General features: G+C 33.5%; 1 protein-coding gene across 1 annotated transcript; it reads left to right on the top strand.

Annotated features, from left to right (window-relative positions):
- The first annotated feature begins 3,055 nt into the window (after nucleotides 1-3,055).
- LOC134696220 (2-aminoethylphosphonate dioxygenase-like) lies at nucleotides 3,056-8,437 on the top strand. The gene is made up of 3 exons (XM_063557898.1): nucleotides 3,056-3,162; nucleotides 4,834-4,945; nucleotides 7,203-8,437. The coding sequence occupies exons 2-3, from the start codon at nucleotides 4,861-4,863 to the stop codon at nucleotides 8,015-8,017; spliced, it is 900 nt and encodes a 299-aa protein (XP_063413968.1). The 5' UTR covers nucleotides 3,056-3,162; nucleotides 4,834-4,860; the 3' UTR covers nucleotides 8,018-8,437.
- The last annotated feature ends 6,914 nt before the right edge of the window (nucleotides 8,438-15,351 follow it).

The raw sequence follows: 15,351 nt of genomic DNA, 5'->3' as shown, positions 1-15,351 counted from the left end.
ATTCCGACCGATTGTAAACCCTTGCTTAAGTTGTGCTTCCATTTGTCTGTTCGGTTCGTATGTATAAACACTCAGCTACGTCCGGTCGAAATGGTCCAAAATGTTGTAAATCTGATGACTCAAATTTATATATATAACGAAAGTTCCACGCCCTCGACAAATTAAAGATCTATTTAGATATCACTTTGAGGTGAAACTCAGACATATGCCCAAGTTAAGGGCATATCGATTAGTCACATTTTGTGCATCTTTAGCATAGACAATTTTAGAGAGAGAAAGACTATATGTAACAAAATCTACATGTATCTGTCGGACAATATCTACAAATACGTGAACCCTTATAGAAACCTTTGCCATCGAAGAGCGAAAAATTAAGAACACATGCAAAATTTGAAAATTTCTTCAAACTTGATCCTTATTTTAATTCAATATCGGGACTCAGGAACGGAGACACTATGCGGTATGGAAATTTCTCTTTTTTGAAGGTCGTACAGTTGTCTATAATTGCTTACATACACTTCATTTAAACTTGGAATTCGTGGATATTGGTCAAATTAGCAATTCTACCACATCGCCTCACTTGAATACGCTCGTTTACGGAATGTTTTATATTGTGAATATCGTTGTCCGTCCATCCGTCGTCAACATTTTAAACAATAACTCAAAAATGATGAACCAATTTTAATGAAATGTTTTAAATCTATTGACGTAAGCTCTCTTTCGACCTTTTGAAATGAAGATTTTACGTTTCCGAGTTATATGCTTGAATTCATAAAGGGGGGGGGGCTCCGGTTTTCGAGCAATAACCCTAAAATTGTTTCAGCAGATTTTATGAATCTTTTGTGACTGGTTTATATCTTCTTTAAATAAGCTCTCTATAATAATTTTTTTTATAAAAAAAGATTTATTGTACCTTGGAGTTTTGAAACGGGTCTCAACATTGAAAAAAGTACGTGTGTTGAGTTAGATGTTTGAGATAGACTACGGTGTCTAATCCAGGGTATTCCACAAATTATTTTTGAAAATCAACGTTTCTCAAACGATGTTCAATTTGTATATATCAAGTTTTAGTATAAATTTACCTGCATTTCTTAGCACTGTCTATCAAATATCGGGAATTATATATCCGCGTTTAAAAACCATGGAGGAGTACTAGGATGAAAAAAGGCATTTCTTTTTTTTTGTATTTAATTTACTGATTATTTTATTTTTAAATCATTTTTAAAAAGCTTTTTACAGTTAAAAAGTAGGTACAGTCTGGGGTTAAAGATTATTACAAATCTATCAATTCCTTTGTCAAACCTTCATAGATTTTTTTTTAACTTTTTGTAGAAAATTTCAATCGCGAAGACCAAGATTTAAAACATTTGATTTACGGAAAATGGTAAAGAAAGCGAATAAAAAAAAAACTCCTAGCAAGTCAAATAGACAAAATGATCAGTCGGCGTAAAAAAAACCTAAGAAGATGATAAAGATTCCGGCTTTGTTAAAAAAAAATGGAATTTAAAATTTTCAGTTAGGATTTGTGGATTCATTTTTTTCTAACATTCTTTGATATATGGGTTAATCTACTATAATATGTTTTTATAATTTAAATTAATTTTGTATTGTTCAAATTAAGTTTTGTTTCATTAAAATCTTATTTTACATGACCTGATCCGATCGATTACGCCATTAAGCTTAATCCTTTATACAAATAGTAATACTTTAAGTTGATTTTAGCTATATACAGAAGCGAATGTCTAATTGACCTTACTTCTTCAACTTTCATTCGAACAAAAAAAAATCGCCAGGTCGGCATGTCAACACTACAAGATCAATGTGTATTGCAATAAATATTTTAATTTCACTATTGGCAACCTTAAAGACATGTTACAAAATGGAATATACTCGTCCTTGGGTTAATAAGTAGGACTTTAAAGTATTAGGTATCGTATCAAAACGTAAAAGTGATTTGAAAATTTAAAAATCCTTTGTAATTCATTCTATTATGTTTTAAGTCCATAGAATTTTTTTTTTTTATAAATTTTGTTCCTTTTCTCAATTTATATTTTAGCACCCTGTTATTATTTGTTTTTAATTTAGTTACCCTTTTTTCTATATTCCTTTTTTGGGGAGGGGGGCTAATTTTTCATTTTAAAAATATACGCAGTCAATGCTTTTACATACGGGGTATATATCTCCCAATTGGTACGATATTCCCAGGCTTGCATTTCCTAGCAAGATTTTCTTGATAGAGATTGGTTGCTGCTCACAAGGAAGCTATTGAACCAAGAGTACCAAATGGTGAAGTTGAAATTGCCCCTTTGTAAATTTTACGGACGCCATCACGAGTTGGTTGACCGTTATGCAATAACCGTTTCACAAATGATATCGGATACGTTCCTTACGTCGTAACTACAATCCCATTCCCTTTCATGAATGTGACCTACCGAATAAGACTTTTTACCGGGTTTTTTTTTTATCCCATAAGCAACACGACGGGTGCTACATGTGGAGCAGGATCTGCTTACCCTTCCAGAGCACCTGAAAATCACCCCTAGTTTTTTGTGGGGTTCGTGTAGCTTATTCTTCAGTTTTCTATGTTGTGTCATGTGTACTATTGTTTGTTTGTCTTTTTCATTTTTAGCAATGCCGTTGTCAGTTTAATTTCGATATATGAGTTTGACTGTCCCTATGGTATATGTATCTTTCTATCCCGCTTTTAGTTAAGCTTTTTACAGAAACACTAAAAATGTTGGCATCCCAGACCTCCCCCCCCCCCTACACACACACACTAATTTTGAGCGCCAGATTCACTATAGTATCACTCCCATTTTTTACCCGTGGAAACGTAATTCACACATTGTAAGTACTATAATGAAGAGCAATTCAAACATTTTGTTTTAATAAATAACTAAATCGATTTATATGATATGAGAGATCTGTGTATGATTAATATCAAAAATATGATTTAAATTTATTGGTTTAATTTGAGAATCAGTGTTTTGACACTTTCCCCGCTTTTAAACTCAAATACGTAAATCACAGCATTGAGTATAATTTTTCACCTTAACACGCCCACTATAATAAGCCACAGTCTATGGTCAAATGATTGCGACATTATACCGATCTTTTAAATCATAATGTTGTAGCGGATAAAACGTGGAAAATTATCTACAAGTAAGTTCACCAAATACTGTGTTTTTGTATTAAAAAAAATGTTTATTAGGGTTTAATTTCTCTGTTCTTTACATTTTATGGTATTTTCTTCTTATGTTAAAATAACGAACATTCTGTAAAAATTCTATTGAAAATGATTCTACTATAATTTAAAAAAAAAATGAAAGGTTCCTTAAGTATCGTTTGTTTCTGTTAGCTTTTTTTTTTAACCGATTTATTTTTTGTTTTTTCACAGTTATTCTTTTAATCTTACAACTCATTATTGTCATTTCTTTATTTTTTTTGTCAGCACGTATGCTCTTTTAAAAAAAGACCCGCACCCTCTTTAATTCTTTCATATGAAAACATATTTAAAACAAGTTCACCGGTTTTGTTATCTAATTTTAAAATAAGAGGGCGACTATTTGATATACCGTAAAAGGGGGGGGGGGGGGGGGGGCTTTGACGACGGGTGCTTTTTTACTTGTTACTATGTCGGCGTATTTATTCCATGGAACAAATACATTTCATTGGGCTGATTTCTCGTGCTCGTCTTGTCTTTCGTAAGGTTTTTATTGTCAGCTGCTAGTATTACCAGGTTATGATAATCAGTGTGTTTGCCAAATTGGGCCGCCATAAATAGCTGCAAAATTGATTATAACTGTTCTGTTAGGTATTGTGTTATGGAGTTTCATGTTCCATCTTATCAGTTACATTGTAGTTGCGGGTTTTAGACGAGAAAAATTAATACTCTTTTTAACATCATATACAGGCACTAATCCATTTAGTTTTTTATAAAAAAAAAAGAGGGGGTGCAAGTCATTTAATGTGGTTAAAAAAGGAGGAGGTCCTAACCCCTTATACCGTGAATCCGCCACTTATTTATAAGAAAGAACGAACAGAGGGTAATGTGTTTCTCTTCTTTATATATTATAGCACCCATTACTCTTTTTTCTTCATGTATTGTCCTATTTTTGTCTATTTTTGTTGTTGTTTATTTGCTATACATTTCTAATATTGTTTTGCCCATTTTTCGGAAGAATTGTCCCATTATCCTCTATTCTGTAAATACCATCCAGAACCTCTTTGTTTTTGTTCAGATCATGCTTAAACTTTTGAACCATTTGTATTGAATCAATATTTATTGGTTTTTGAACTTTCGAATATTTTGGATGCGAGCATCACTGAAAAGCGAGTAATTGTCAATAGCGCATTTGGTGCAGTGAAATTGATATTGTTAATGTTGCAAAATCCAGAAAACAAACCAACAATTTAGCATATGATGTTCGGAGTGTTTTTAGTCATTGACGTGTAATTGTCTCTCGGCCTCGGTGACCGAGTACTCTAAGTAGTCGAAGCAATGCATCACTGGAATGGCAACCCTGAAGTTGTGAGTTCGAATACACCAGATGCCACTCTTATCTTAATTGACTAGGATTTTCTTCCCGAAAATCAGCGGTTTATTTTCTCCAGGCAATCCGGTTTTCTTCACCAATATAAACTGACTTCCACGAAATATCACAACAATGCTGGAAATTGCGTTAAACGCCAACCAATCAAACTCGGACCGGTCACTAGTTGAATGTGAGAAACCAAAGTGGTAATATACCGTTGCTAAGTGTTACTAAGAAGAAATTTTGACGTTATTTCTAGACAATATCAATAATAAGAATATATTTATTATTTTTCCAGGACCAAATACACAAGTGTGATTACAGCATGGGCTCCCTAATGAAACGGAACCTTCTCCGTCTGGTGACTGGTTCCCGATCAAGGTATCAATCAACTGCTACTGTTATGAAAGGTAATAACGTTAAAAATATGTACCGATTATCAGGTTATCTGCATGTTGATATCGTAAAATATCAGCTGCGAGACATAATATGAAGCTTTTTGTCGAGTGAGCGTAGCGAACGAGATCAAAAAGCCTTCATATTATGTCAAGCAGCTGATATTTTACAATATCAATATTCAGATAATCTGATAATCGATTTATCGGGCTATATTTGTGTGTTTCGGAAGTGTTTTCTTTGTTTCACCAGCACTCAAAAGATGACTTGATAAGTTCGGGTCAAAGTTATTAACGTCGGTTCAAACATTATGACGTCGCTGATAAGTCCGGGTCAAAGTTATTAAGGCCGGGTCAACGTATTTGACGTCACAAAGACATGATACGGAATAATATTAAGAGCTGAACAGAGTGATATAGACAGTGGGACGACCGATAAATCTTAATATTATCCCCTTATCTTCAAAAACAAGGAGACGCGATATGATTGCCGATGAGACAAATATTTACCAAAGTTCGAATGAAGTAGATGTTAGCAATAATAGGCAACCATACGCCTTCAACAATGAGAAAATCATACCGTATAGTTGGCTTTATAAGAACTCCAATATGACATACGTGAAATAATTAAATTGACAAAAAAACGGCCTGATTTAATATAACAAAACAATTTACAAAAAAACAAATATAACAGATACGAACAAATGGCAATCACTGAATTACAGGCTCCTGACGCGGGACATATTCCTAAAGAATTTATCGGGACGTTTACCCATCAAATTGAGAAACGAAATGGGGAATGTGCCAAAGCGACAACAACCCGACCACAGAGCAGACAACACCATCTTTATTTATTTTTGTCTAGTTCATAAAATAAACCAGTAGACTGTTAATCTCCAATCTTAAGACCCCGTTTACACTGGCAACGAAATTGAATCGATCTTTATTTGACTCGATCTTAAAAAGACCAGTTCGCGTTTACATTACACAAGCAAGATCGATCGAGATCGATCTTATTTAATCCAGTGCGTTTACACTGCAACATAAAAAGAACCGGTTTGACCTTTATTTTCCTATCTAAATATAACAAACACCTGAACAAAGATCGATCGCGATCGATATAAGCGTTTACACCAAAAAAAAGATCGATTCAAATAAGATCGATCTTTTAAAACCACCTCTAGAGGTAGACTTTTTAAGTCTGATTAAAGATCGATCTTACCCGTTTACACTGGACCAAAGATCGATATTTTTTACAGTGACTTTTTTGTTACTGTAAACGGGGTCTTATTAGTCTCTAACGGTTCTGTGAATTATTTTTCACAAATGCGATAACCGAAAATAAGGATAGAGACGGAGATTAAAATGTTAACAAGAATATCGAAAAATGGACAAAAAAAACCAAATAGATAATAAAGGGGGGGGGGGGGCGCTAAACTATAAAGAATAACTACAAAAATTAAACAATGGGGTAAACATAACATGTTGATTACAGAAAATAACAATATCCAGAATACATCTATCAAGTATATAGTATTACAGAATAGCTATTACTTTTAAAGATAAAGAATAATGAGCGAAACAAATAAAGAAATGAAAGACCCGCCTTACATACCCGATCTCGACTTGATTCGATACGTTATTACGTATCTGTTTAGAAAAGAATTCGGGACCCGTTACTTTCTATTCAGTATTATGTTTCATTTTTTCTCAATTCTCTATTTAACCTAGTCAAGACGCTCTTTAATATGTGTATTCATTGTAAAGGGTAAGTTTGCACTAAGGATTAAATACACCTCGGACTTTTAAAGTGGCCAGGGTAATCTTTGGGGATAAACAAGTAAAATGTGTATACTGCTAACAGATGATCGGACTGACTATCGGACAAATCGATAACTTTATGCATGGTCCCAAGATTTGTTTTTCGGGGAGCATAATTATAAGCATTTTACATATGAGCTGCGTCGGATAGTAATCGACCTTATAATGCAAATGAATGTCAATACATCAGTAAACTTTTTCGGGTTGAAAAAATCTCTACGGACCGTCATTTCGGGGCCTTTTTTAGCTGACTATGCGGTATGGGTGTTGCTCATTGTTGAAGGCCGTACGGTGACCTACAGATGTTAATTTCTGTGTCATTTTGGTCTCTTGTGGACGGTTGTCTCATTAGCAATCATACCACATCTTCTTTTTTATATTTAACTATTTTTTTGTAGAAAATTGATTGTCTTGATATTACGTGTATCTCTGATTTATGAATATATTTTAGAATGGAATGAAGAGTATCAACGCCAAGTGTTAACACAAGAGGAAGTGACGTCATTTAACAATGACGGATACTTAGTGCTGAGAAATTTCTTGACCGAAGAAGAAAAGCAAAACGTCAAAAAGTGGGGAGACGAAATTCAAGCATGGCCGGAAACTGCCAACAAGTGGTTTTCTTATTTCGAAACTGTAAATGGAAAGAAAACATTATGTCGAACAGAAAATTTTATTCCATACCATGAAGGTATGAGAAACCTTATTGAAAATAAAATCACATCCTGTATATCGGACTGTTTTGATGAACACTCATGCTTGTTTAAAGAAAAAGTAAATTACAAACTGCCGAATGGAGGAGCGTTTCCGCCGCACCAAGACGCGCCTGCGTATGTCACATTTGACCAAAAACTACACATTACCGCCATGGTTGCCATTGATGAAATGACGGTAGAAAATGGTTGTCTAGAACTAGTTTCCGGTCGTCATAAAGAAGGCGTGCTACGTCAGGAGGAAAGTGGTAATATACACCCTGACGTCGTTGAAACGATGGACTGGAAGTCAGCTCCTTGCGAAGCAGGCTCTATAATGATTTTTAATGCGTTTGTTCCTCATAGGTCTGCAAAAAATATGACGAATAAAGCCCGCCGGGTATTTTATTTAACTTTTAATGCCGTCAGTGATGGAGGCTATCTTAGAAATGCTTATTATGGTCACAAAAGACAAATGTTTCCACCGGAAGCGGAAAGAATAAGTGGTGTTGACTATAGTGAAGGTGCTAAAATTTATAATCTTGCAACGCCAATAACAAACAAGAAAGATTAAGCTTGCAACCCAAATAACAACTAAGAAAGACTAAGCTTGCAATGCAAAAATTGAGTTGTGAGGAATTCGGACGACTAACATTCTTGATGATTTTATTTATATTTGAAAGAAGTCTTTAATGAAAAATGAAAGACAAAGATGATGTTGTCACCCTGACGTGGCTCCCGACAAAATCGGGAAACGGATGGACTCACTGCATATCTGCTTTGTGTGGAATAGCTGTTTCTAGCAGGGAGCTGTTGACAAATGTTTGGTGCAATCTGGTCGGATACTGCTGATACCTGTTTAAAGCAATTGGGCCGGAAGCTGTTGTCCTTCAAACTGATCAATGTCTATACTGTTATGCTCTTATCAGTGATCGAATGACGTTAGTTGTTCACCAAAATTACATGCTGTAATAAAAAATTGAATACTATTTAACACGTCTTTCCACAGTTTCTTATGTAGCTCAGTTTTGGTTATACATATAAAATAAATGCATTTAGAGCAACACTGATGGAAGAAATATGTTCATCAGGGTATTTTTGCTTTGAAATTTCCAGACAAATCAGACAACACATTGTTGTGTTACTACAACACATTGTTGTGTTACTGTCTCTGAATTTTTTAATTTAAGAAAAAATATGAGTTCTTTGTTATTATCGTGATTGTTGTCATAGAAAGAAGTTACTTGTTACCAGGAAAAAGTGCCCAGCAAGTAGGGGTCCTCAAATAATTCAAACGTAATATTTTTTTAAAACTTTTTGTAACATATTTTTTTGTAAACTTTTACAAAAATCTTCTTCTCTGAAACTACACGGCCAAACGGAATTAAACTTGACCATAATCATCATTAGGGTATCTTGCTTTAAAAAAATGTTTATGTGATGACCGCTCACTCAACCAACATTGTCGCTATTGCTAAATAGTTATTAAGGGTACCAGAATATCTTAACCGGATTGACTCTATCGCGCGACGTATTGTTACAAAAACACGTGACTGATGTTAAAAACAGCATATTGCTCTCTAGACATGTAATATATATACCATGGTTTTTACGAGTTAACATTTTTAAACAAACGAATCCGAAGAAATAATTATGTTCATGAGTAAGACACATGGTATATAAAATTTGTAATATAAATAAATTGATTGACAGCTTCAAGACCTTCAACTAATATTGGAAATTGATCACGTTGCAGTTTTATCCAATGAAATAAAAGCTCGCGCAAGTCACTATGGGCTATGGTTTTTTTTCTGGAAAACCTTTTTTTTTTCGCCTTCGGCGAAAGACAATCTATAAATGAACATTACATCAAACTCTGTAACATATAAATAAACCAAATTTGAAAACAAAAATACAAGACTAACAATGGCAGGACACCCCTGACTCCGGACAGGTAGATAACATTCTGAATATAATTTCTGTTGGGCCTGCGACTTTTGTCGCAGAAATCTCAACATAGTGATAGTGATCTGGCGGAGGCGTTAGCTATATTAAAAAAATATTAATCAGGAAGGTGGAAGATTTGGATGCTTTATACTTTGTATATAGATGCCTTCACTTGACAATTGTCCTTGACCTCATTTTTATGGTTCAGTGACTACTAAAAAAAGATTTTTGTTATGTTAATTTCTCTCTTATAATGAGTAATATGATAACTATATTTAGTATGTAGGTACCTTGCAAGATCCTCTTGTCCGTCAAACAGTTTTCACTTGACCTCGATCTTATTTCATGGATCAATGAACAAAGTTAAGTTTTGGTGGTCAAGTCCATATCTCAGATATTACAAGCAATAGGCCTAGTATATTTGGTGTATGGAAGGATTATGAGGTGTTACAGTACATGTTCAACTGGCAGGTGTCATTTGATCTTTAATGTTAAGTGTTTGAGTTTTGGTCTTTTTTTTCTTTTACAATATGCAATAGGTCTACTTAATTTGGTGTATGGAAATATTTTATGATGTACATGTCAGTATCACATATTTGACCTCCATGACCTCATTATTGCTCAGTGTTAAGTTTTTGTGTTTTGGTCTGTTTTCCTTCACTATAAGCAATAGGTCATCTGTATTTTTTGTTTGGAATGCTTGTGAGCTGTAAATGTCTGCCTGTATGGTTCATCTGACCTTGACCTAATTTTCTTGGTTCATTGGTCAATGTTAAGTTTTTCTTGGTTAAGTCTGTTTCTAAACTTTTAGTAATAGGTCAACTTTATTTAATATATTGAATGAGTGTAGGTGTACATGTATTTCTCCTTCGGTTTATATGACCTTGACCTCATTTTCTTTGAATAAGTTAACTTTATGTGATAGTTTAAGTAAAGGATTATATCTAGGACTATCAAGTTGAACATAATATCAATGATAGGAAAGAAGGCGAGGCATTTCGGCGTGTGCACTCTTGTTTTAATATACTGTTCAGCCATCTAAGACTTGTGCAGATGTCCGATTGCTGTATACTCCAAATTAAATATAAGCAAGATAGAATAACAACAAGAATAATTCACACACAACGTAAACAAAATTTAAGTTTTTCTTCGATACCATCATCCTCAATTATATCATAAAGTTAACTATTTCACAGCAACATTGCATAGGAGTTTTAGTTAAGGAACACTATTAGTTAACTTTCATCAAAATAGGCAAAATCAAATTAAAAAGAAGCAGTCAAAGTGCAATTTCATTACTTTTCTGCCATTGTTATATTTTACAGTTCCATGTACAGCAACATATATTCAATTTCCCTTTTGAATGAGTAAAAAGTTTAATTTGCCTCTTAGAAATATGAACAAACCATTCACATCATTATAACGAAAGTTTTTGAAAAAATAAAAATATTACACTAATCTCAAGAACAAGATCTCCTTACAGTTGAATTGAGAAGTGGCTCTGGGAGAAAATTAACAGATTGTAAGAATGCTTGTCGTGCGGATTTACTGTCGCGTAATAACGTAAAAATGATACCAAGAAGATTATAAGCTTGAGCTTTGTTGATACGATCTGCAATTAAATAACTTTCTTTTATAACCAGCTGTAGATCTTGAAGTGAATCGTAACATTGTCTGGTATTATTTAGATGATAATGACAAAGAAAATTAAGGAAGTTAGCATACGCTGTCGACGGTGCTCGATATATTTCAGATCCGACTTCCATTTGTAGTTCATCAGGTATTAGTTCAGAGTTCTTTTGAAATATCAACACATCTACAAACATTATTTTCAAAAGATAAACAAAACTCTTTTTATGGAATAATATAAAATCGATCAATTTGACATGCAAATCCGGAATACACATGTGGGCGCACACTTTTTTCATATCACATTTCGATAACGCATAACTGATGATGTGTAGAGCTTTATGGTACTGTTTTGTCTTATAGAAAAACGAAGCTATCATCAACCATCCGGACACAGCGTCGTGATAAATATTCTGTAACAAAATACTGACACAGGATGTGAATTGTTTGTATTGGTACTTATTACTGTTGTTTGAACAGTTCAGTTGTATAGACTGGGCTTGTACGGAGCACATCATAGATATGTAGTATGTATACAAGTATTTTATTAAAGGTTTTTTAAATAAAATTGCCTGGTGTATTTTTCTCTTAAAAACACTCTTTTCCAATTTTTCAGAACCTAGTCTCAAAATTGTATTCGAGATACCCACTAAATTTGAAAAAAGCACTTTTTCAACTTCAAATAAATTCAATGTTTTTGTTTCCGATGGACTACTCCAAATTGATACATCAAAGTTAGATATTTGATCTGAGAATAAGATGCATCGCCAACCGTAACTGCTCAATGTAAATAATTTCTCTAAGAGTAACTCACGAGTACGTCCCTCTATTCTATTTTCAAACATATTGTTCTCGGGAATAAAATAATGCACGCATAATGAATAATTAACACAATATATCAGCCTTCTAAAACATTGCGTAAAACAAGATATAAGATTTTCAGGTTTCCATATAGATTGTGGCTGTTCTTCCGATATCCAAAACATTATTGTTTTCAGGAAATAGGAGCAGAGAAGATCCTTACATTCGGAGTAAATAGATATTAAATCCTTCAAAATAATCTTTAAGAGAGCGTAACATAATAATTGAATATAGGTGAAGGTATTTATTAGAAGTTTTTCACCAACTGAAAAAGATATTCGCCATTCTAAATCCTCATTTGGTGATCCTTTTACTCCGATTGGTACAAAAAGTACTCCGTGTTCTATTATACTTTGTTTCGTTTTTAAAGTCGGCCATGAGTTATTTGATCTTGTTATCCACTGCACTGCAGGTGAAATCCATGTTTTACAATGTAAGCTACTAACAGAGTCACACATTCCATATTCGTCAGATATACACGGTCCATGGATTATATTAGTTTTATCCATGACCAATAACTCTTGTTTATATAATGTACTCGATAAATGATATTTACCAGAACGTTTTTCACAGTATTTTAACCAGGGCTGGCTACTTCTATGTTCTATACGTAGTTGTAACTGAGTAAACCCAGGATTAACAGCATCTCTGTCCATCGAAAAATATGTTACGTTCTGATTAAAACAAGGTTTGATATCTCCATAAACTTCGACTTTTTTAAAAAGATACATCATATCTAAATCACTACCTCTCATATCAAGCCCTTCTCCGAAGCTTCCACTAGTTACTACTGTCATATCCCCGTTACACGTCAAATTATCTCTGACTGTGGTCATCATTCTCATTTGCTTAACATAATCTTCTCTTCCAACGATATTGAGACAAAGATAACGATATAGTGCTATTGATATCTCTCTTGTCATGTCGTCTGTAAAAAATGAATAAAAAAAAAGACTATAATTATTTAAATAAAAAATATCTTTAACTATAAAACTTATCACATCTAACATAAGAAAGGGGCGAAAGATACCAAAGAGACATTCAAATTCACAGATCGAAAATAATCGACAACGTCATGGCGAAAAAAGAAAAAAGACAAACAGACAAAAAACAACACAGAAAACCAAAGACTAAGCAACACGAACCCCACTAAAACTGTGGATGATGGCATGTGCTCCGGAAGGGTTAGCAGATCCTGTTCCACATGTGACACCCGTACTATTAACATCAGAACTGTTGCTACATGTGGAGCAGGATCTGCTTACCCTTCCGGAGCACCTGAGATAACCACAAGTTTATAACAGTATTGGCATTCCCTAGTCTTTAGTCTTGTATGTTATGTTTTGTTTACTGTTTTTTTGTCGTTTGATGAGTTTTATCCAAAACATTTAAACCAATGGGAACGAGTCTCTGAATATCAGACAAGTGCATTACTTAAACAAATATTTTTTAAAAATTGAATGTTCAAGTTATGTTGACATCGAAGCTGTTTTAGATATACTTTAATATATAAGTTACTGTCAAACCATTTGTAAATAATATTTGAAAAGGTATCCATTTAGACAGATTTTACTAGCTACTTCTTCACATAAAAATCAACATGGTAGCTCCCTCAATAAACAGAACAAGTGAAAAACATCTGCAATAATCTTACTAGATACAGAAATTTCCCAACGAAAATGGTGGGTTTACAAGTCTAGCCAACATAGGGTAGGAAACATCATTAAAATCGAACCAGATATGACAGATCAGTTAATGTAAGACAACTATCAATTGACCTCACTGAATCTTTTATTCTTTAAATACGAGTTCTGTCAAAACTTTGAACACAATTAGCAAGTGCTGTGTTGGTTCGATTTGTAAACCCACCATTTTCGTCGGTAAATGTCTGTATCTAGTAAGATTATTGATTTTTTTTAGGATTGGGGGATGAGGCGAGGATGAAAATTGTGTCCTGCATTTTTTTTCAGTTTTAATCTCTGTCCTGCCATTTAATTTTTAACTCTATTCGGCCATGCCTTTTTTATTAGTTCATCCTGACTATTTGTACATAAATTGTCATCTTGCCTTTTTTTTTGGCGAAATTGCTAAACCCTTTTTTACTCAAGACTCCTTTCTTGCTTTTTTCCAAATTTCATCCTAGACTCCCACATAATAATGAAATGATAACTCCCTTGTAGCGTTTTATTTTGACAGTTTTTATGGCCTTTCCTTTTTTATTATCCTCAAGGTTTGTTGTGTTTTATGATTATTTTTAGAATCAGAATATATGAAACACAGATTGGAGATATAAGTTGCAAACAATTTTACAATTGCGTTTTAAGGTGGTACCCAACACTTTCACTAGAATTAAATCGTTTAATTTTCATAAAATTTTGACAATGTATTTACTTTGACCCTTTAACAAAAATATGAAAATTTTAAAAAATTTGAACCAACTGTTTTGTCAGAAAAATTACCCTGGTTATATAGCAGGGGCCTGTTTATCGAAAATATCCTAAGTTCCGTCCTAAGAATTTCTTAGGACAGGATTTAGGATAAAGTTAGGACCGACTTAGGACACATCTCAGCATGCACATCGAAGCTATCTTAGGAATATCTTAGCTAGGACGTCCTAATCGATGTCCTAAGTATTGGCGGAAAAGAAAATACAAATGAAAAATGAAAAAATAAAATACGATATCATATTTAATCATTTTATATTAAATATGGTTAATTAGAAACTTATTATTAGTTTTAAATTAAAGGTAATAAATATTTTTTGTATAATAATTGTAGATTTAACCTGTATAAAACAAAACATAAGACACACATAATAACTACGTATTATATAAAAATTAAAAAAAATAATTGTAATCTAGATATATATAATCGGTAAAAATCATTCCCTTTTTTGAGTGAGTTGAATTCGAAGTGTCACGGATTCATTATTTCAAAGGCAAATCTCGCATGTCTCATGCATTTTTCATATAAATACGGAGAATTTCAACTATATTACTACTGCTTAAAGAAACGTGTTAAAATGAACAAAATACGAAATTCATATATCCTAAAGTTAGGACCATCCTAAGACCATCTTAAGACACCTTATTTGGTATCCTAAAGTTAGGACAATTCCTAGGATTTTCCACAATTGTGACATGTTTGATAAACCCACTTAGGGCTAAGATGTGTCCTAAGTTGGTCTTAGGACACGTCTTAATCCTAAGAGAGCTTCGATAAACAGGCCCCAGTTTGACAAACACCAATTTTGAGCATTGAGAAGCTTAATATTCCCTTTACAACACAACGTAATTAAAACGTTTAGATGACTTTACAGAGTTATCTCCCTGTAGTGTTAGGTACCACCTTAAAGAAAATCCGAGAAATGCTTCAATGTCTATTCACCTGTTACAAAACTGTGGATATCTACGTTGAATATCTCAATACACAACCCACTAACTTTCGTTTTCAATGTAGACGTGTCTACTT

Source organism: Mytilus trossulus, chromosome 14 (genome assembly GCF_036588685.1).
Source record: "Mytilus trossulus isolate FHL-02 chromosome 14, PNRI_Mtr1.1.1.hap1, whole genome shotgun sequence".
Taxonomy (NCBI): Eukaryota; Metazoa; Mollusca; class Bivalvia; order Mytilida; family Mytilidae; genus Mytilus; species Mytilus trossulus.
The sequence above is the reverse complement of the archived record's forward strand: the minus strand, read 5'-3'. Positions and strand labels throughout refer to the sequence as shown.